Source organism: Alnus glutinosa, chromosome 8 (assembly GCF_958979055.1).
Source record: "Alnus glutinosa chromosome 8, dhAlnGlut1.1, whole genome shotgun sequence".
Taxonomy (NCBI): domain Eukaryota; kingdom Viridiplantae; phylum Streptophyta; class Magnoliopsida; order Fagales; family Betulaceae; genus Alnus; species Alnus glutinosa.
In genome coordinates, this window is record NC_084893.1 from 3,018,062 (window position 1) to 3,039,568 (window position 21,507).

The 21,507-nt window shown below is 33.5% G+C and overlaps 2 protein-coding genes across 4 annotated transcripts; one reads left to right on the forward strand and one right to left on the reverse strand.

The window, feature by feature from the left end:
• The first annotated feature begins 7,749 nt into the window (after positions 1 to 7,749).
• LOC133874608 (uncharacterized) lies at positions 7,750 to 12,786 on the forward strand. Of its 2 annotated transcripts, XR_009901332.1 has the most exons (5): positions 7,750 to 8,236; positions 10,032 to 10,070; positions 11,901 to 12,072; positions 12,244 to 12,328; positions 12,430 to 12,493. XR_009901332.1 is itself a non-coding variant. In XM_062312471.1 (4 exons), the coding sequence occupies exons 1-4, from the start codon at positions 7,835 to 7,837 to the stop codon at positions 12,510 to 12,512; spliced, it is 609 nt and encodes a 202-aa protein (XP_062168455.1). In that variant the 5' UTR covers positions 7,750 to 7,834; the 3' UTR covers positions 12,513 to 12,786. The 2 variants fall into 2 exon arrangements, 1 of the variants encoding a protein (XP_062168455.1); XM_062312471.1 differs by lacking the exon at positions 11,901 to 12,072 and having other exon boundaries at positions 12,430 to 12,786.
• Positions 12,787 to 17,338: 4,552 nt separating this feature from the next.
• On the reverse strand, positions 17,339 to 20,639 carry LOC133875113 (cyclic dof factor 3). Of its 2 annotated transcripts, none has more exons than XM_062313117.1 (2): positions 20,297 to 20,639; positions 17,339 to 19,056 (listed from the first exon to the last, which is right to left on the reverse strand). In XM_062313117.1, the coding sequence occupies exons 1-2, from the start codon at positions 20,552 to 20,554 to the stop codon at positions 17,803 to 17,805; spliced, it is 1,512 nt and encodes a 503-aa protein (XP_062169101.1). In that variant the 5' UTR covers positions 20,555 to 20,639; the 3' UTR covers positions 17,339 to 17,802. The 2 variants fall into 2 exon arrangements, with proteins under 2 accessions (XP_062169101.1, XP_062169102.1); XM_062313118.1 differs by having other exon boundaries at positions 20,208 to 20,348.
• Positions 20,640 to 21,507: the final 868 nt, after the last annotated feature.

Below are 21,507 nucleotides of genomic sequence, written 5' to 3' on the forward strand. Positions count from 1 at the left end.
ACAGACCTGACCTGACCTGCTGGCTGCTACAGGCAAGATGTGCTATTCAATTGGGGTTTATTGTTATAATAATACGCCCATTCTGACGTGACATCTTTTGAACCCATATCACCCAACATATACTCTGCCATTCAAATTATTTATTAAAAAATAAGAAGAAGGAGAAGATTAAGAGCATATTTCCGATTAAGGATATCAAACTTTCATCCATTTTGAAATAAACTATTTGAACTTCAAAATGTTTTAATTAAGGGCATTCATTTTTTAGAAAGTCTCAATTAGGGATCATCCGTTAGGCTTTTCTGTTAAATCCTATCAAAATATCTAAAATATTCATGTGTTTATTTTTTTTTAAGAAAAATTTCAAAAATTCAGGCATAAGTATTTTTGTAAATTTTAGAGTCTCTAGTGGCTTTGGTAGTTTCATCATTAATAATTGGGATATAATCGCAATTCTTTTTACAGACTCAAATGGCGTCCCGCACTCTTCGTTCCAAACTCAACGTTTGTCCCTTACCGTTAGGGGTGTAAACGAGCTGAGCTACTCGTGAGCTTACTCAAGATCGGCTCGAATAAACTCGACTCATGCTCGAATCGATTATTAAATGAGCTACTCGTGAACACAAAAATCAAACTCGATTATTAAACGATGCAAACACGTATAAACTCGACTCGACTCGACTAAAGCTCGTGAACCCGCTCGTATAAGGATCGACTCGTTTATTAAGGCTCGACTCGTATATATATATTAATTTGTTAATATATAACTTATTTTTATAATATAATATATTAATAAACAATATACTATATATAAGCATAAATTAAGTAATAAATTCATACTAATACAATGATTGAATGTCTAGATGATAAATTGATTCATATAATCCCAGATTAAGTAATTAGGATTAAAATTACCAATTTGTTAATTATAATCACAAATTACGTATTATCATTACAATTTAGATCACGTGCTCATATAATCTAAAATTGTTCCATATAATCATTAGATATGATTATATGACCTAAGTATTATCATTAAATACATATGATCATATGATTATATAATAATTATCATTGTTAATGTTATTAACTCAATATATGATAGTTAATATTTATATTGACTATTGTTACAATTTTCTATCATTAAATACTTAAGAATCATTATATCACATTTTATGATTCAAAATCAAATGATAATACTTTTTTGTTCGAGATCATATGATACGATCATTAGTTATATATTAAGTATGTAATTATATACATTTCGTATCTAGATTATGAGTAGGTATATAAATTATGAATTGTTTGTATCATAATTTATAAATGTATAATTAGAAAATTAGTTATAGGTTTGAGTTCATACAATCACATTATAATATTCATATAATTACAAATTAAGTTATGAATATTAAACAATTAAGTAGGTGCTAAAAGCAACCTAATCAAGTATAATTCAAGTAATTGGATCACTTGGGAAGAGAAAAAAAAAATGTATTTTAAAATTAAAAGTCTAAGTTCATAAGAAGATTAAATACAAATTTAATGAATTATTGATTTCAAATATTATTTGATATTAAATTGAAATCTCATAATTATAAAGGATCTTGGTAATTGAAAATATGGAAATAGGATTGACCAAATACACCTAATAAACAAAGATTTTATTATTTCAAATTTTTCATTAAAGATTTTACAATCAAACTTTCCTTAATTATCTAAAAGAATCTTCTTCTTCTTCTTTTTTTTTTTTTTTGAAAATTCTATTTTCCATAGTTACATGATCTCATTCGCTCTTGATTTTTTTAAATCGCAAGACAAAATCAAAAGGAAAATAATATATTTTTTTTGAACGAAACAATCTAAGTTTAATTTCACTAAAATCTCATTAAATTTCACTCAAAGCTCTCTCAAAATTCTCCTATAATCAGCTAGCCCTTAGTTTTCCCAAATTCTTCCCTCCAAAAGTCACACACGTTGCATAAAAAATTTGAAAAATTATTCTTAATTTCTTTAAAAAATTTCATTAATTAAAGACTTAAACCTAAAACCCCATTATTTCATTGCATTGAACACATTCCTTAAATTTGATTTAACAAAAATAAATACGATATATTATTGATTTCAAATATTTGATGATATTAAATTGAAATCTTATAATTATAAAGGATATGGGCAAATGCAAATATGGTAATTGTATTGACCAAATTCACCTAATAAAAAAATTAATTATTTTTAAAATTTTCACTAAAATCTCTCTCAAGATTTTTTTTTATTTTTTGGCCCTCCCTTAATTTTGAAAAAATCCCCCCCCCCCCCCCCCCCCCCCATCTAAAAGTCACAAACCATTTAAAAATTAAACTAAAATTAAAATTTTGAAAATTTATTTCAAAAATTACATTAATTAAAAATCTAAAACCTAAAAGACAAATCTACCTAATAAAAAAACAACTCACCACCGACAGATCCCCACCTTTATAGCTTTACAAGCCCACTAGCTCAACTTTAAACATTTACACAAAACTGTGCGTTTAACAAAAGCCTTCTATTAATTACATATATTTCAATATGCTTCTTAGATACGCTAGTCCAACTGTTGAACACAACGGCACATTTCTCCATCTGATCGCACTGCTCGAGGTTGGCTTTCACACGTCTCAATACTTCACATCACGCACGCCTAACGTCTAATTTCATAAGTCTCTCCAAATTATCTTTTCTTTGCAACCTGCCGAATACTCCATTTCCTCCTTCTTCGCCTTTCTTCCTCTACCTCTTACAAAATATCAAGCAAAGGTCTTGGTCTCAGTCGTTCCGTGGGCCGCCATCTTCGGGTAATGTTCCGGCGTTGGGTATAACGTGGTTGGGAGAGATTCAAGGGGCTAAAGGGGCAATGCTAGGCGTGTCGCTGGCCATTGCAGTAGTCTCCGACAAGAGAGCACGTCGGAGAAGCCATCACACACAGTTCCCGACCTTTGGGCGGTGAACTCGTACCGTTTGGGTGCCAGCCGTTTCTGTTGCTTAAACCGAGCCGAGTCGAGCCAATTACCCGAGCTCATGCTCGTCTAATAGGTGAGCTCGAGCTCAATTTCGCACAAGGTTTAACCCTTGGCGAGCCGATCTCGATCACAGTTCCTTGGCTCGTCCCAAGCTCGAGCTCGAGATCGAATAAAACTTGAACGAGCCGATCTCGAACAAGTACTACTCGCTCAAGATCGGCTCGTTTACACCCCTACTTACCGTTGAGTTTGCGAGGGTGTGTTAAAGATATAGCTTACATCAGTAATGACAAGCATCTCAATAAAGACAATGAAGAGTCATTCATTGTTGAAGATAATAATAATTAGACAGATGCAGAGTTCTCATGATACATTTAATACAAAAAGTTTGAAAATGTATAATGAGATAGGAGGTAAATAGTTGTAACCATTCATAATTGTATAACAAGTAGAATGGTTGTGTAGTTGCTATAAATATGAATACAATGATCCCACAATATTTATGGGGAGAAATATATAGTTCTCAAATCTTACACACCTAAATCTTATAAATTTTATTCTTCTTTTTTTCCTAAAAAAAATAAACGGTATTTTTAGAATTTTGATAGGTTTTAAGGAAAATCTTAATGGAGGACCTCTAATTAAGACTTTCCGAAAAATTGATACTCTAAAATGAGATGTTTTGAAGTTTAGGTACTTTCTTTTAAAAATCGTGAAAGTTTAATACCCTTAAGTAAAGTTCTAAAAAAAAAAAAAAAAAAACTTAAACAATATTTTTATTGTGAATATAAGATTAATTTTGTTAAAATATTTATTAAATTTGTATTTTTTTTAATCAATTTATATTTTAAGATAACTAATAATTTAACCCACTATTATAGCAATGGTGACCTAGGGATGTAAATAAACCAGTCTGTTTGACAACCCGCTTAGTTTAGCTCGATCCAAACTCGAGCTCGGTACTGTAGAAACTCGTTCGTTACTGTAGAAACCTGCTCGATTAGTAAGTGATACATACCTGACTCGCTGACAAAACTTGATAGGAGATCGCGAGCTCAACTCGTTTAAAGCTTGACCGGATCGCTCGCCCGGTTCATTAGTCAGACTCGTTAACTCGTTCATAAATCTTATATATTACTAAAAATAAGTTTTATAAATTTAAGAATATATACTAGTAATTAAGTAATATATGTTATATATGTTACTTAATATTTATATGTGTGTGTATTAGTTAACATACCAACTAGTTAGTTCATAAACTAACATATTATATAGTTTATTAACATATACTAAGTAAATGTAATTAATTATATGTTACTCGATATTTTTTTGTATATTATATATATATAGTAGTTAACTATAGTCTATAGGTCATTTTTTGATTAATATATATACACACTAAATAAACATATAGTATACTAGCTAAGTAAATATTGTATTACATATTAATTATAATACTTTAATAATAGTATTTAGAATGTTAAACTAACATATTAAGTTATTAATAGTTAGTATGGAGGTTGTTCACAAACTTAGGTTTGAACTCCGCTTTAATTACACATTGAAAAATTTAATAACCTACCTCGAGCTCTAGTTAAGCCAAGCTTGTTGAGTAACCTGGCTCGGATCAACTCAACTCGAATGTCATTCTCAACGAGCTCGAGCTTGAGTTCAAGCTCGCCCGAATTTTAAATGAGCCGAGCTTGAACACGCAGCTCGGCTCGAATTCGAGCTCAACTATTTAAGCTCGACTCATAAACGAGCTAGCCTTCAAATCTTAAAACTCGACTCAGCTCGGCTCGATTACATCCCTATGACCAATGGTACTTATCCCAAAAATTTGATCACATTTCTTTTCTTAATATTTAACAAGGAAGCAATTTTTGTAATGTCATCATCAGTTAAGTAATGTTTATTGCACAACTTTTACACAACTCTAACAACTTTTTTTTTTTTAAGATTAAGTGATTAACCATTGAATCTTTAGGGCCCACATGTAGGAAAACAAATCTAATGGTTGATCAGTTGATCGTAAAAAAAAAAAAGAAAAAAAAAAAGAAGAAAAAGGTAAAGTTGTGTAAGCGTTGTGCAATAAACATTACTCTCGTCAGTTTGAACAGAAAAAATATGGAAAATGTTAAATTTACAACACTAACACAACAACCCCTCACATGAGGGTGGACCCCACACACCGGGGCCCACCCTCATGTGAGGGGTTGTTGTGTGGTTGTTGTGATGGTGTTGTGTATGAATCAAATCCCAAAAAATATTACTATATAAAAAAAATACTAAAATAAAAAATATTTAACATTTAGAGATCAAATTAGGTATAAAAGTTGAGCTAAAAATGTGGAATATCACATCGTGATTATAAAATAAAAATATGGTATATGTCATTTATCATGTTATGCTAAAATTTTGAGCAGTTGATTAATCCACATTTTCATCACTACAATTACAAAGTTTCATCACTAAAACGTTAGCTCGTTCATATATCTTATATATTACTAAAAATAAGTTATATAAATTTAAGAATATATACTAGTAATTAAGTAATATATGTTATATATGTTACTTAATATTTATATATTTATGTATTAGTTAACATACTAACTAGTTAGTTCATAAACTAACATATTATCTAGTTTATTAACATATACTAAGTAAATGTAATTAATTATATGTTACTCGATATTTTTTGGTATATATATATATATATAGTAGTTAACTATAGTCTATAGGTCATTTTTTGATTTATATATATATATATAGACACACACACACTAAATAAGCATGTAGTATACTAGCTAAGTAAATATTCTATTAATTATTAATTATAATACTTTGATGATAGTATTTAGTATGTTAAACTAACATATTAAGTTATTAATAGTTAGTATGGACGTTGTTCACAAACTTAGGCTTGAACTCCACTTTGATTACACATTGAAAAATTTAATAGCCTACCTCGAGCTCTAGTTGAGCCAAGCTTGTCAAGTAATCTAGCTTGGATCAACTCAGCTCGAATGTCACTTTCAACGAGCTCGAGCTTGAGCTTGAGTTCGAACTTGCCCGAGTTTTAAATGAGCCAAGCTTGAACACGCATTTTATAGCTCGGCTTAAATTAGAGTTTAACTATTTAAGCTCGACTAATAAACGAGTTAGTCTTGAAATATTAAAACTCGACTCGGCTCAGCTTGATTACATTCCTACGGCCAATGATACTTATCCCAAAAATTTGATAACATTTCTTTTCTTAATATTTAGCAAGGAAGCAATTTTTGTAATAGTATCATCATCAATTAAGTAATGTTTCTTACACAACTTTAACAACTTTTTTTTTAAGATCAAGTGATCAACCATTGAATATTTAGGGCCCACATGTAGAAAAACAAATCTAATGATTGATCAGTTGATCAGTTGATCATTAAAAAAAAAAAAAAAAAAAAAAGATTAATCGGCCCATCAAGATATTTAAATCTCAACCACAGAGGACCTAAAATTTATTTTGATTTAACAATAAATTTTAGCATAAGATAAATTGTTCAAATTAAAGTCCCGTGAGTATTAACACTATGGGCTATATTTATAATTTTTCTAAAAGATTTCAATCTTTCCGCTAAAGTTATCAATTAAGCTTGCTGTCTAGTGTACGCAGTTTATCTTTAAATTAGGTTAGCAAAATTCTTTTAACTCGATCTACAAAATTAATACTTACTTTTAGAATACTTGATTTTTATATGTATTTTTTAAAATGCATGTATATGTTTTAAATACATATGTCAATTTATATAAAAATTGGTTAATTACATATATCTCATCTAACCACTATCATTTTTGCAATTCTCAAAATATTTCAATTTTAACAATATTCTCTCCCAATTTTCTATTGGGATTGCAATGTCCCCTTCAGCAACCCAAAATGACAAATCTTATATATATATATATATATAAATATATATAAATTGTGTTTTAAGCATAAAAATATATATATAAATATTTTACAAACTGGGTTGTAGGAGTTCATATAACCCGACATCTAAAAAATGACACGTTTCCTTTAAGGAGGTGAAAAATACATATTTTCTTATTAATGTTATTAAAAAAATATGTAAGAATCACATGCATGCTAAATGATACTTGTTACTTTTTGATATGTTGTAAGAAATTTGTGAAACAAAAGTTACTTAAAAAGTTTTTGGAAATTCATGCAAATCAGCCTCTAAAAGCGACACTTTTCCTTTGAGCAATTAAAAAAACATGTGCTTCTCACATTCAATGGATATTGAACACATGTCAATAATATAAATTTTTGTAAACAAATTTCGGATCAGGATCCTCCAAATTATTTGTTCGAATTTGAGAAAATTCGAGTAAGTGATTGTGAAAGACTATTTATGGGACCTACCTGACCAAATAAGTGATTTGGCAGCCCAATTTTTATTTGGTCAGGTGAATTTCATAAGTGGTTTCTTACAATCACCTGCCCGGATTATTTCAAATTCGAACAAAACCCAATTTTTATTTGGTCAGAGACTCAGATGAGTTTCATAAGTGGTCTATTATAATTATTTGTCTGAATTATTTCTAATTCGGATAAATAATTTGAAAGAATTCTAATTCAAAATTTCTTACAAACTAATTTGTAAAAATTTTATGTGTCTAAAAATACATTACATCAGCCTAAGTGAAATGTCTAATAAATGAGTGGAAGTGTGAAGAGTAGCATATATGTTAATAGAATGATCAAACTAAACCAATCCACTTCTATCTTTCACAAAATGAACACTGCCCTCTAAGATTCTGTGGCCTCACCTCTCACTCATCCGTCAACCAACATGAGGCCAACCAAAGAACCAAAGAGAAGCCGAAGCCGAGGCCGTAGCTCCCCATCCTCACCTATCGGAGACCGGACCAGAACCTCCCTTTCCTCCCCTTCCTCACCGGGGTCGAGCCCAAGTAGACCCGCACTCACTCCCTCTATTTCTCTCCTGGACCGCGAGCTCGTTACCGAAGAGGCTGCCACTCTCTTCGAAGACCTTCGAATCTCCTCCGACGCCAACCCTAGGAGTTTCCCGTACAGCGTAAAGCAGCAGTGCTGGGAAAAGGCCGAGAAGGTCCGAGGCCGAGACCCAGAGCGCTGGCGCCGAGACGCGATCGGCAATCTCTTGTTTCGGAAGCTCGTGGGTTGCCCGGGATGTCTCTGTCATGATTACGATCACATTGTGCCTTACTCCAAGGTACTCAAATTTCTTTTGTTTTTTTAATGCGTTTTTGTTTGTTTTAGTTCGTGGTTGGAATTTTGTGAAGTGGGTTTGCTTTTGTTCTCTCAATTGACGGTCTGCTTAGGGTGCATTTGCTATATACATGTCCAAATTTCATACTTTTGTCGTAATTTTTTCGTGGGTATTGTTCCTTTGCTTTGTACTCCTAGCCTGCATTCCATTTCAGAGATTCTAAGAGACCTTGAATTAAATTTTAAACCTCTGCATATCTCTTTTGCTACACCATTAGTGAGCTTGACGGGCAAGTAATATAATGCCAAGTTAGATTGTAACACCCCTGTCCCACATTGAAAAAATGAATAGCCCAAATGGAGTGACTGAATGATAAAGGAGTTCATATGGGTGTTAAGTCTCACATTGGTTCTTTATTAAGTGAGAATGAACTTTATAAGTGATTTTAGGGAGCTCCAATGGTAACTTGACTAGTCCTTTGAAGTGATAGCGTTTTTTCCTTGGGTTGTTGCATAGATGGTGTTGGAGTATAGACTTGTTAGTTTGAGCGTTAGTAGTGATTAGTTCCGCATCATACAAGATAGTAGCCACAATGCAGGCTTGAGCTTTTGGGTTGGTGGTGGTCCAGCATATTATATCAAGGACTCACTTAGGAGACTTCCCTAAGTGTTCATCTCCCCAAAGACAGTGACTTTGATGGCTAAGATGGATTCTGCTACTGGTGCCTGGTCTGGACCTTAATCTTTGAGAGTCCAAAACATATTCCAGAAAACTTGTTGGGTTTCAAGAGAGAAAGGTGGGGTAAGAGCATGTATCTCTTGTAGGGATTGATATGATGGGCGATTGTCACTGTCAGACACCGGTATTTGCTGGCTGAATAACCAGTTTTTAATATGGTTAGGAAGAAAATCGCTTTTCAAGCTTCTCTTGAGCAAGGGGCCTGATTGGAAGAAGGGTGTGTGCCCCACACTTTGGATGATTATGATCCGTTGTGTTGAAATTCTTAGAAATATTTGATATTTATATTTTGAGGAAGTTGGGCTGCTTTGAAAGAGGATGAGAACAAATTAAAAGCTGAATAAATATAAAGGCAAACTTAGGCATGGAGAGACTAGAGAAGATGCTGAAGCCAAAAGCATACAATGGAAAGGGGGATATGGGGATACAATATTCTTTCACTAGATTTCTAATGCCAAAAGGAGATTGGATTCGTGTTGACTATAATGATGGAGGGTGTAATATTCAAAGAGGACCGTGTACTGTAAACTATCTAATTATCTTGCCTAGAGAAGGTTTTATGGTTAAAACTTACCAAAAAGAAAAATGTAGTTATCTTTCTTAAGAGAAGAACTTTTGTTGGAGGGCCTTTCAAGGATGAAGACATAAAATATGCATATCTGTGCTAAAAAAATATTTCATTATCAGAGGAAATTTTACCCCATACAATGAGGGAAAAAAAAGGTCAATTGATAGTAGCAAATAAACTATAGTATAACAAAATTTCTTCCTTGAGAAAGAATTTTGTTGTACTATAGTATGACCATAGTTTCTATCAATTCAATATTACTTGGTAGTTCTACATTTTGATTTTAATTATAGATTAGAAAGAGTATGCTAATTGTCTAAACTTTGTTCATGATTCCGGTTTTCAGTTTGACCCATTCTGTTTATGTCTTTGTTCGGAAGGGTTCTTTGGGGCAATTTATAATGAAGCTACTTTTTCTATACCGTTTATTTTTTCTTTTCTTTTCCTCAGAACTGCTGCCTGATGCTTGATTTGACTATTTTCAAATTTCAGGGAGGACAAAGCACACTTGAAAATTGTCAGGTTTTGCAGGTACGTGACTTGTCTCCTTTTAGCATCTATGACAATCAAATTTATATGGAATCTTTCTTTTCTGTGCTTCAATATTGTGTAATTTTTTTCACATTCTGCAAATTTGGGCATTTCATTTTCGCATGTTTGTGTTGTAGAAATGTTGCATTAGAATATTATTCCGTTACTCTGATGGAGCATGCTAGCTAAGTTTCTTTATGTATTCAAGCATTAGGAAAACTGAGTTGAGGATGTACATGGAAATCCTTCCATTAACATAAACCTAACACAATCCAAAAACAGTGGTTAAAAAGAACTCAGAGCCATTAACCTAATGATGTTATTTGAACAAATTGTCAATCTTTTCACGGTAGCCCACCTCTCCATTGACCAATCTTCTCTTTTCCATCTTGGTGATCATCATCTGAAGAAAGTTCTAAAATAGAAGCAACCAATTCTATAAGCCAAGGTGATTGCAAAAGCTCAATGTGTTCAGCCTGCGCCTTGGATTTGAGGTTCCTCCCATCTACAAAGCAATGAACTTAAAATAGAAGATGCAAAAAACCAAAATTATTGTTTGATAAAAAGGAATATCAACCAAATCAGCAAGGGTAGTTAGCAGATATTAACTAATCTGGTGCATACTTTATCATATTTCTTAAGGATTTTTATAACTGCAATTGCAGTCATTGAAACATATTCAAGTAGCATCCATCTTTCTAGTGCATGGCTTGTTGATCATTCTTGAAACAATGACTCTAGTGCAATAAACATCTATGCATCCCGGTAGCAACATGAAGATGGAGATGCCGGACTCTTGATGCCCCAATGCAGATATGTATCATTGCTCCCTAGGATTCCAAATCTAGTCAGTCATGCCCATTAAGCAATTAAAAGGATCTAATAGACTGAATGTAATATAACCCTCCTCGATTAATCAACTGTGGACACATGGACTACCAAACAAATTTAAAAGAAGAAAAAGAAAAAGAAAAAAGGAAGTCACTATCAAAGTATGTGAAAGAAGAAAAAATCAATTAACCTGGATGCCATTGGCTGATTTAAGAAAAAAAAAATTTCAATTCATAAGGAGACAAAAAAACCTGGATACTATAACAATATTAACACCTTTTGAGTACTTTGAATGTTCAATCACAGTTGCCTCTGTTTAAAAGACCATAGTTCTCGTGGCTCAACCAACATTTTTCGGATGATAAACCAAGATGAACTAGAAAAGAAAAGGAAAATTGAAGATCGATCAATGGAGGTGGACTACTGTGAAAAACTTGATGTGTGTGTGTGTGTGGGGGGGGGGGGGGGGAGGTGGATGGTAATAGATTGACACATGACAATATCTTAACCTTAGATCTTGACTTAGAAGTTGTATACTTCATGTGTACATGGGGACGCATTACACTTTTAATGATATCTCGATTACAAAAAAAGAAAAAGAAAAAGAGAAAAGATCTTGACCTAGAAGTACATGTTTATACTCGAACCTAATAATTAGAGTGAACATTCAGAAAAATAGTTTCAAACCTAGAGTCATTTTATGAGAGTTTTTAAGCATCATTAGTTCAAGCCAAACAAATCTTCTTTTCTGACCTTTACTCAAGCCACTGTTCTGGCTAATTTTGTAAACTTCTTCTAGCAATTTTTTCATTAATCCAACTGTTGTACTAGATGTTCGAATCTTTTCCTTTGACATACCAAAAAGGCAGTTGCCGTTTGGCCGCGGGGGGTTTACCAGATTATGCATTTGAATTTTAAATAATTTTGAAGGTATATGGGGAAATCTAATTTTTGTTGAGTACTTGTACACTAATAACTTTGTGCCATTGAAATTAAAAGGTAGTTTTTGTAAAGCTAGATGGACAGTTGACTCCCTTATATCTGGAGAGCTTCAAAAGGGTTGACAATGCTTACCCTATTGATCAAACCAATTTGGAAATTCACCATCTGGCACAAGGAGTCCTTTGTGCGTGCATGTGCGTATGTTTGTTGGCAAGGATTTTCTTATTAGGTAGTAAACATTTTTTCATAGTTTGTTCTTTCAAATGTCTTTCAATTTATTTTTGCACTGATGTCCACTTTGAACGCATATAAGTATTTGGTGCAATTTATTAGCCCAGAGGGTGTTTTCTTATTTGCTTTACTTATTCAAGTCAGTCAACTTTCTCCTCTCAAATTGCAGACAACTGTTAATCGATCAAAGGGAAATCGGACTGGGATGTCAAGAGCTGAGCTCATTCAGAAAAGTTCATATTGCCGGGTTGCAGGTACAACCAAGCCCTATAGACCCCATAGGTTTCTCTTAGTTAATGGATCTACTAGAATTACTAATTGAAAAATCCTGAATGTATTATCCAATTAATTGCAGGTCGTGACATGGATCTTCTCGAACTGTCTGCCTACGGCAATGTCCGTCGTGGGCAAGACTCTGGGGGATGTAGAATCCAATAGATATACTGGCCGTGGTAACCTCTTGCGAAGTTGAGTAGGATATTAGTATGTATACACTAACATTTGCATTAAACTGCACAACATGTGCTTGATTACCTTCTGTTGGTCATATCAAGTATTTGAGAGACCTGCATAGGCTTTCTCTTCCCATCGCCCAAAAAATGTTTGTGTTAGGTTCGGTGTCTTCATTAAATGTACACTGAACAGATGGTGTCAAAGGCAATCCAGTTTCATGACAAGTGCTTATTTGACTGCTAGAAATTTTCTGGTGCCATTTGTTTTAGTGCTTGTTGTTTGCTGTTTAGTGAGATAATCAAAGCAATCCTCTTAGAGAGATGATGACTAAAGCAATGCTCAGTATAATTTTGTGAATATACTCCGTATATGAATGTTGGCTTAATAAAGCTGCAAAAGAACTTTGGTTTCACAATCGTTGTTTCTCATAATCTCTAAGCTTGTTAAGGACCATTGGTTTCTGTCAGGGTAAGATTTCAAGTTAATGAGAAACATAGGTTTACAAGACCCTAAAGTTAATATTAATAATAATAATAATAATCTTTTGATTCTCTGGTCGATGCTTTTTACACTTCTACTCTAACCCCTTCATTTAATATATGGATTTGAAGGGGTTTTCTTCCCCAAGAAGGCAAGAATGAAACAGCAGGCTCCATTTGTTAAATTTTTTTTTTTGTTGTCTTTTGTTTTCTCTTCTCAAAGTTCAAACAAAAGCATTTACAACCAATCTAAACACAAAAAATGGTTTTACTTTTATGTCCCATCTGAACACTTTTTAAACAAATCAACAAAGCCTAATATTTTTATTATTATTTTTTTATTGTATTGTATGTGAAACACGACATGCAAATTGTAAATAATTGACTTATCTTCTTAAAGTTGGAGTAGATATGAGTCTCCACTGTCGGAAGGAGAGAATTAACAAACAAGAAAACAGAAGAAGTTGGAACTGTTTCTTTTCTTCTATCTTTCATTTTCTCTTTCTCTTTTTGCTAGAGCTTTTTGTGGCAAAGTAGCTTCAAGTCCACGGCTTCTTTTCTAAGATGCTCTTCATCTTTTCTTTGTGACTTTTCTTCTTCTTTTCTTTTCCTTTCCTTTCCTTTCTCTCTGATTCACCGCGATTTCTCATTGGAGGCTGTACTGGGTGCCGTACACGTGTCCCAACTAAGTCATACATCCAGAAGACCTGTTTATGCAGAATTCTTAGATCAAACCAACTGTGATATCAAATCGTAGGTTTGCCTTTTTGACTTGTTCCAACTTTAAGCACTAACATGTTACAAGCCCACCGGAAAAAAGGACACTTTTTCTTTCTTTAACCACCTTCATTGAAGTAATTTCTTCCTACCCAATTTGAAAGAAAATATTTTCATTAAAATTCCTTTCAATTCAAAACCAATGCTTCAAAACAAACAAAAGGTTTTAAGAAAAGAAAAAAAAAAAAAAGAAAAAGTTTTTTGATCTATTATGATGGTTGAGATCAGTGATTGGCAGGGCATGGCAACTCCAACTAGCGACAGGATGAAAAAGTGACTGGAAAATAATGTGCTTATGATCCACCATTTTCAGTCTTTCTTCTTTTTCTTTATGATCTACCACTTGCCTATAATTTGAATAACATTAAAATAAAAATAAAAGAAAAGAAAAAAGAAAAAAAGCACTAGACCAACGGGATAAGTTATAGTGGGAGTTTGACTCTTGAGTCCCCAATGATGCTCAACGGAGTCGGCTTTAATTAGTGGCCATGTTTTTTGCAAGTGCCTCAGTAATAGAAAAATAAATAAATAAATAAATAAAAATAAAACATATTTCTTCCCAGTGCTTCTCACCCAGACCACCTTTTAATTAAATAATGAAGGCCAGGGAAAAAGTTGTAAACTAAAGGGATCATGTCCAAAGCACATCTTAAGCTGGATATATATATGGACCATAATACTGACTCTGTAATTAATACGTTTAACAATATTAAAACGTGCGGTTTAAAACAATAACGATGTCAAAATATCTACCTTATCTGTTATGAGAAAATATAGCAAACGGTACACGTTTTTCAAATGGTACGCTTTTTGCTATTTTATTAAAAACTCGCATTTTTACCGAAGAAATTGGGAGATTAAAAACATTTTTTTTTTTTTTTTATAAAAAAAAAAAAAAAAAAAAAACCATAATCAGAAGTAACAAGAAAAGTAGTCTCAATTTGTTGACAGAAAGCAGTGTGATTGGCATTCCAAAAAAAAGTGCGGATTGGTTTTGGTGAGGGTCCAATGAAATCGATGGGAAATGGGGGCATATTTTAGGCTTTTTACGATGCTGGAATATGCTTTTCTGGAACCAATTAGCCATAAATGAGTTTTATTAATACTATGAAAAGCACAACATAGACAATATTGTGACATTTTAGGACAAAACGTTGCTCTACGTTAGCCACAATTAAATTTAATTATTTAATAATTAAAAGGTTTAAACAATTAATAATATAATATATATGGAAAAAGTATGCATATTTTTATCAAATTATCACTTTATTGTCAATGTACCTTCTAAACTATCAATTGTGTTACTATTCCTCTCTAAACTATAAAAAACTTATAATGTCTCCTTAAAGCTAACAAAAAGACAAAAATAACCCTAAAAAAGTTTTAATAAGACAAATATATCTTTATAAATTTGAAAAAAAAAATACTAAAACTTAGAAACAACAATTTATTTTTATTTTTTTAAAAAAAAAAATTGAAAGATTGAAAAAAAAAAAAAAAAAACTAGAAAATGAAAATTCAAGGGGTGGCCAAAACTGAAAATTATATAAAACAAAATCCACATTGAGGTTGTGAAATAATTTCTTGTCATGTTGAATGATACAAATCATTAAGTTCATTCACAAGCAGATTATCAAACCAAATGGCTAGAAATTGATGATGAAGATGATGATGCATACTTGACCTATGGCCTTAATCTAGCAAGGCATATGGATGAAAAGCAATGGGCAATTGCTTTCACACCATAAAGAAAAGAGCATAAAGAAAAGAAAGCAAAAGCAAGAGAGAATGCCAAAAGGGTTTATGAGCATTAGCATTTGGGTCCCATAACAACTCATTTTACACATAAAATGTGGCCTGTATTTGCTTGTAGCAGAAAAATATCTGACTCCTGACTATTTTAGTGACACTTACCTGTTTATTGATGCATCCACCAAGTGTTATAAATAAAGTTTGATGGATACATCTGGAGAGTAATCCAAATATCCATGAAATTCTTTGTCAAAAGAGAAAGAAGCCATTCCGCGTTCTTGTCACTACTAAGAGGAGCTGACCTCTCTATCTAACTCCACAACTTGATATTCCATTAGTATGATTTAACTGGAATGCGTTTTTTAAACGTACGATTTTATTTGTTATTTTACCAAATGTTTAATTACATTTTTAAAAATCGCATTTTGAAATAGCTATTTTTTTTAAGTGACGGTCACTAATTAGTGAAATGATTAATAAAAAAAAAAATAGGATTTATCAATTTACTTAGTTATTGACTAACTTGTTAACCATCACATAAGTTTGTAATAAAAACTGTAATACTTCAAGCATTTTCTTTCTACTAATATAGTAAAGTGTCGAGCCTAAATAAAAAAGTGTTTTGATTTATTTCTCTTCCCTATAACCTAATAGAAATGGACCATAAATTAAAGTTGCATAGGGTAAGAGATATATGGCCAATTATGTCGGCCCTATTCCTAGTTGAAACTTGAAACATCATAGAAATAAATTATTGGTGGGATCTTGGGGTCTTTCAACTAATGTAATTTGATTTTGCTGTTGGACCCATGAGAGTAGTTCTCTTTATTTATTTATTTTTTTTTTGAAGGGAAAGTGAAAAGATTTCAGTAAGGAGAATAAAACAAGGGGAAAGAGGGAGGGAGAGCAGGGAAAATATCGGGGAAGTTTGTTCCAGCATTTCACCTTTTTGTGCAAGTTGCTTCGGTCCTTGAGCTTGAAAAGGAGAGAAGCTTGGCTCTTTTTGAACCTAATTCAAGTTTATCCTCAGAAAGGACTTCAGTTTTGTTGTTTTTGTCACCGTCTTTACTTTGGCCCCCCCCCCCCCCCCCCCCCCTCCACCCCACCAAGGCCCCTGTGTATTTATGTCTTGTATACACTGCATAGCTGTATGGAATCTTTTGCATTATCCAAGCATATATATATATATATATATATATATATATAATAGCATGTACAAGAATAGTCTTCAGTCCTTTCAACTTCTTCTGATGTTTGTGATTCATTTCTTGAATCTCACTAGCTTTTCTTTTTCCCATTCCAGGGGGAAAGTAGACACTCCTTTTTGGAATTTTTAGTCACTCTGTAATACAAGAATAACAATGATCTTCTTTTGTTTTGATTGAATTCTATTAATAGTCTCATCGACAAAAGCAAGCAAAAGTTAAAACCAAAGAAAAAAATTAATTATTTGTGTTAAACCACTAATTATCTCAAAAGCTTAAACTAATAAAAAAAATAGTAAATTTAATCAATATTTTGTTACCTTCCACTACTGTTATGCCAGAAATAAAAGGTTCCACACGGGCTCCCGTTATGCGGCGTGGTGGCAAGACTGATAGGAGATTGGCTCCGTGTGTAGACTGGGTAAAATTTGTTTCTTTCTCACTTTCCTTTTCTGGATTGTAGGCTTTCCCTTTCTGAATTGTAAGCTTTCCATAAACTATTGTTCGTTGGATTGAAGAATGTATTACAACTCCTAAGTTCTCCGTATCGACACATAAAATATTTAATTGAAATAGAAGATAAATGACGGAAACAAAATTTAAACTCATAACATTTGCTCTGATATCATACGAAATCATCAATTATCCAAAAAGATAAAGCTAAATGGTGAATTTAACCATTTAGTTAATATTCTAACAATCGAGTAGTATGAAAATTTTAGCCCCATACATTTGGATTTATATACATCTAAAGGTCTTTCTCCAACTCTTTCTCGTTATCTCACATATTTATAAACATGTACATGTACACGAACAGAGCAAACTAAGTACATCAAAAGGCACCTGCTCATTACCGTTAAAAGAAGACAAAATTAGTTCCTACTTAATTGCCTAGCTTTGTGAGAAAACCCCCTTCAATTCCTGGAATTTGTCTGCAATGAGGCTGATGAACCAAAGTGAACAATGCTGGATGGCTGTCAGTGCTTCAAACTCACTCCAAACTAAGTTGAATCCAACGTCATGCTTTTTACCTGAATGGAAATTACATCATAAACTACCACTTCACGAGCTCTCGTGAAAGTTGAGGGATCTAGACAAGGCTGCGGGGTTTGCCAGCAACACTGCGGAGGTTTCAGCTATGCGATTCTTCTCATCACTCTTTGATTGAAAGGCCTTAAACATTCCTCCCCCACAGAGGGATTCATTCTTGATCCCCAGCGTTGCCCAAATAGAACTCTTTGCAGCTTCACTTGGGTCATCAATCCTCAAAGTTTTTGGAACCAAAACACATCCGTTTTTCTGTTTTGGCGGCTCCTCTTTCTCCAAATTGTATGGTTTAAGCATGTCTCCATCTCTTGAGTGCTTCCCCAATGTTGGAGAATGTGGACCCGAGCTTGGAGGCTTTTGGTTTGGAGAAGATTGTGGAGACGGCCAAGGAATGTTCCAAGTGCCTGGGACACCACAGTTCCAATAAGCTGTCGGATAGAATGACATAGGAAACCCAGGAGGGCAGAGAGCTGGTGGGGGTACTGCAGAATTCCATGGATAAGGCCAAGGAACACCAGGGAGACATGGAATTTGAGGAGGGAAGCCATTAATGCTTTGCGCAAATGGTTCTTGAGGGCAATGCTTCCCTCTCTCCATTGAATTTGAAACTATGATAGAAGATCCGCTTGAGCAATCCTCAACATTTTCTCCACCTTTACCAGGAACTGGAATTCTTTGATCCTCAAAGCTATGAAATCCATTCCGGGCACCATTCAAAACCTTCTTGTCTGCAAGACTTAAAACAGAAGCCATGGAATCACATATGGGTGCATCTAATCCAAAGCTGAGGACTCTGCCATTGCTTTTCATTGTGGGGTAGTGAGTTCCATTTGGAGCGTCAAATCTAGCCACTTGGAGAGCATCAGAGGTGGTGATTTGGCGATAATGTGAGGCAGAGTTCTTGTTCTTACGGCGTCCAGCCCCGACTGGTACATTCCTCATGGTACCACCTGCAGTCCAGTATCTTTGGCAGGCTTTACAGAAATGACGCGGCTGATGGACATTGTAGTTATTATAGTAACAGAATTTCGTGTCCATGCTGTTGCAGCGAGGGCATGGAAGAATTTTATCAGGCTTCTTCAGGGTTTTCTCTTGTGAGTTGGTTGTATCACTCTGTTCTTTCTCTGCTTTTGCTTTCTCTTCCTCTATAGAGGGGGTATTAGGATTCACATTAGCATCAGGCCTTTCAAAATCTGTAGGCTCTTCTGTATTCGGAGGTGGATCATCGTCTTCCTTTGTAGTCCCAGTGCCTTTTGCTGCTGGTCGATCCTGCAAATTGAACATAGTTTTTCTTCTAATAAGTAACTAGGTACAAGTACTTAGAATAAACTTCTATTCAGACATGAGCCTAATCAGCATGATAGCACCAACATCAGAGGACAAACAACAAAAGACAGTAAAATAACTTTAGGGTTCATAAAAGTAGGTTTCTTCTTTTATCTATTAAAACGGGTTTGTCATAACTCTCTTGTTCTATCTGTATAATTCTTTGACACAATCATAGAAATATTAAAACTAAGCAATTTCATTGAGACTTTTAGAAATTTAGAGAAGCCAGTTGCCCTGTTGCGTGGGATTAAAGTCTGGTGGGAAGATTCTATAAAATCAAACAAAACAAAAGCCAATTCATGTTAGCAATACCCAATTAGATAAAGAAAGACTTTTGTTCTTCTTGTTTTTGGAAGGGAGTGGGGGTCAGAAACGAAAGTTGAATTAGGAAAATAACAGATTCAGAAACTCAACAGGAAGAACTTTCAATATGCCAACGGTAAAAATTGCTTGGTAATAATAAAAATTAAATATTTATAACAAACCCAATTCTCAACAGGGTTTGTAGAATTATGTGAATTGGAACAAGATTGATTGATGGGAAATGGAATTTACGGTTCTTTACAAAATAAATTCATATTATCCAGAAACTGGTTTAAAACTCAGTTCTTAAAGGACATACTAATCAATAGAAATTTGAGTAATATCAAGACCAGGTAATAAATTTTTTAAAAGATTTTTTTAAAAAATAGTAAGTAATCATGGGTAAAAACTATACTCCCATTGACTTAATGAGAATTGAGGCAGAAAGTAAAAACTTTAGAATCTTACGCTAGAAATTTGTTAGCTTTTCAAAAAAAAAAGAAAGAAAAAAAAAGAGTAAACTCAACCAAGCTCAATTCAGTGGGAATTTAGCTTTTCCTAGGCCCGTTTTACATTTTATCAGCATCAAAACACTAAATATAATCCCAAAAAAGAAAGGAAAAAAACACCAAAATCAAATCAAAACAGAATAAATTTCTGTAATAGTGAAAGAAACCTTAAAAAGGAAAATCTCAAAATCCCAATTAACACTCAAACCCAAAAAAAATAAAAAATAAAAATCCAGAGTAACTGTACCAAAAAAAGTGGAAAAAGTAAAAACGACCCACCAGCTCTTTTAACATTCTAACAAATGGGTCGTCCTCAAATTTCCAAACAACGCACTGTAAAACCCTCTCACTCACTGTATGGACTGTACCTTCTCTGTTTCTTCTTCTTCTTCTTCTTCCTCCTCCTCTGCTCCTCTTACTCTGCCATACTTTTCCTTCACCGAAGCGCTCACCCAGAAGTCGTCTCCGGAGACTGTCGGAGTATCTCCGTCGGAAGGCAAGGAGATTTTCTTGCCGAAGAGCCTGATGGCGGGGTCTTTATTTTCTTGCATTTTCTGGACAACCAAACAGGGGAAGAAATAAAAACGCGCGAGGTTGTTCTTTGGGGTCGGGGACTCCGTTGGCATTGGACGTACGTGTCTACGATTTTGATCCGTTTAAACGAGAGGTGGATGCCACGTCAACCTTAGAGTTTGATTCTCGGCCACAAGTTCTTGTGGCCTCAAGATTTTCTTTTCTTCTTTTCCATTCTTTTATTCTCTCGCGTTGCACACAGGGTTGGTGCACCAAGTCATGTCCTTTTCCCTCTTTTTTATTTTTTATTGATAACTATACGAGATTTATTACCAATTTATCATTTTTTATTAAACTTTTTGTTTTTTTTTCTTTTAGAGAAATGATCATTTAACATAAGAGTAATATTATATTGTCACATTTTTAGTTTATAATTACCTACGATGTTAATATGATAGTTTTAACTAATTTCTGAATTAATTTTTAAATTGTTTGAGATTATCACATTAACATTGTAAAATAGTCGTGCAATAAAAATATAATATATAACTTACTCTGAACATAATGAAAAATGCTAGAATTACAACAAGTGCACTATAAGTACACAACTCTAAGGCACATTAAGAGGGACTCTCGTATGTGGGCCCTACCCCAATGTGCCTGTGCCTTGAAGTTGTGCACTTGTTGTATATGTATCATGGCCCTTCTTTTGATTAGTCTAAAATACAAATTACTCTCTCTGATATTAAAATTAATTTAAAAATCTCTACAGTTGGTTTAATTTACTAATCGCTCCCTGAAATCAAATTCTGTTTAAAATTTTGATAGATTCCGTTATAAGTCATGTCAGCGCTAATAAGATAGCGACATGTATCGATCTTAATAAAAAAAATAAATTTATTAAAAATATAAATAAATAAAACTTAAAAAATCATATATATTTTTTTAAAGAAGATGAAAATAAAAGAAGGGTGGCAGCCAGTTGTGAAGCCATCCCTTTGGGGGGGGGGGGGGGCACAAGGCCACCCCCAAAGGCATCTAGGGGTGGCCACGCGCCACCCCCTTT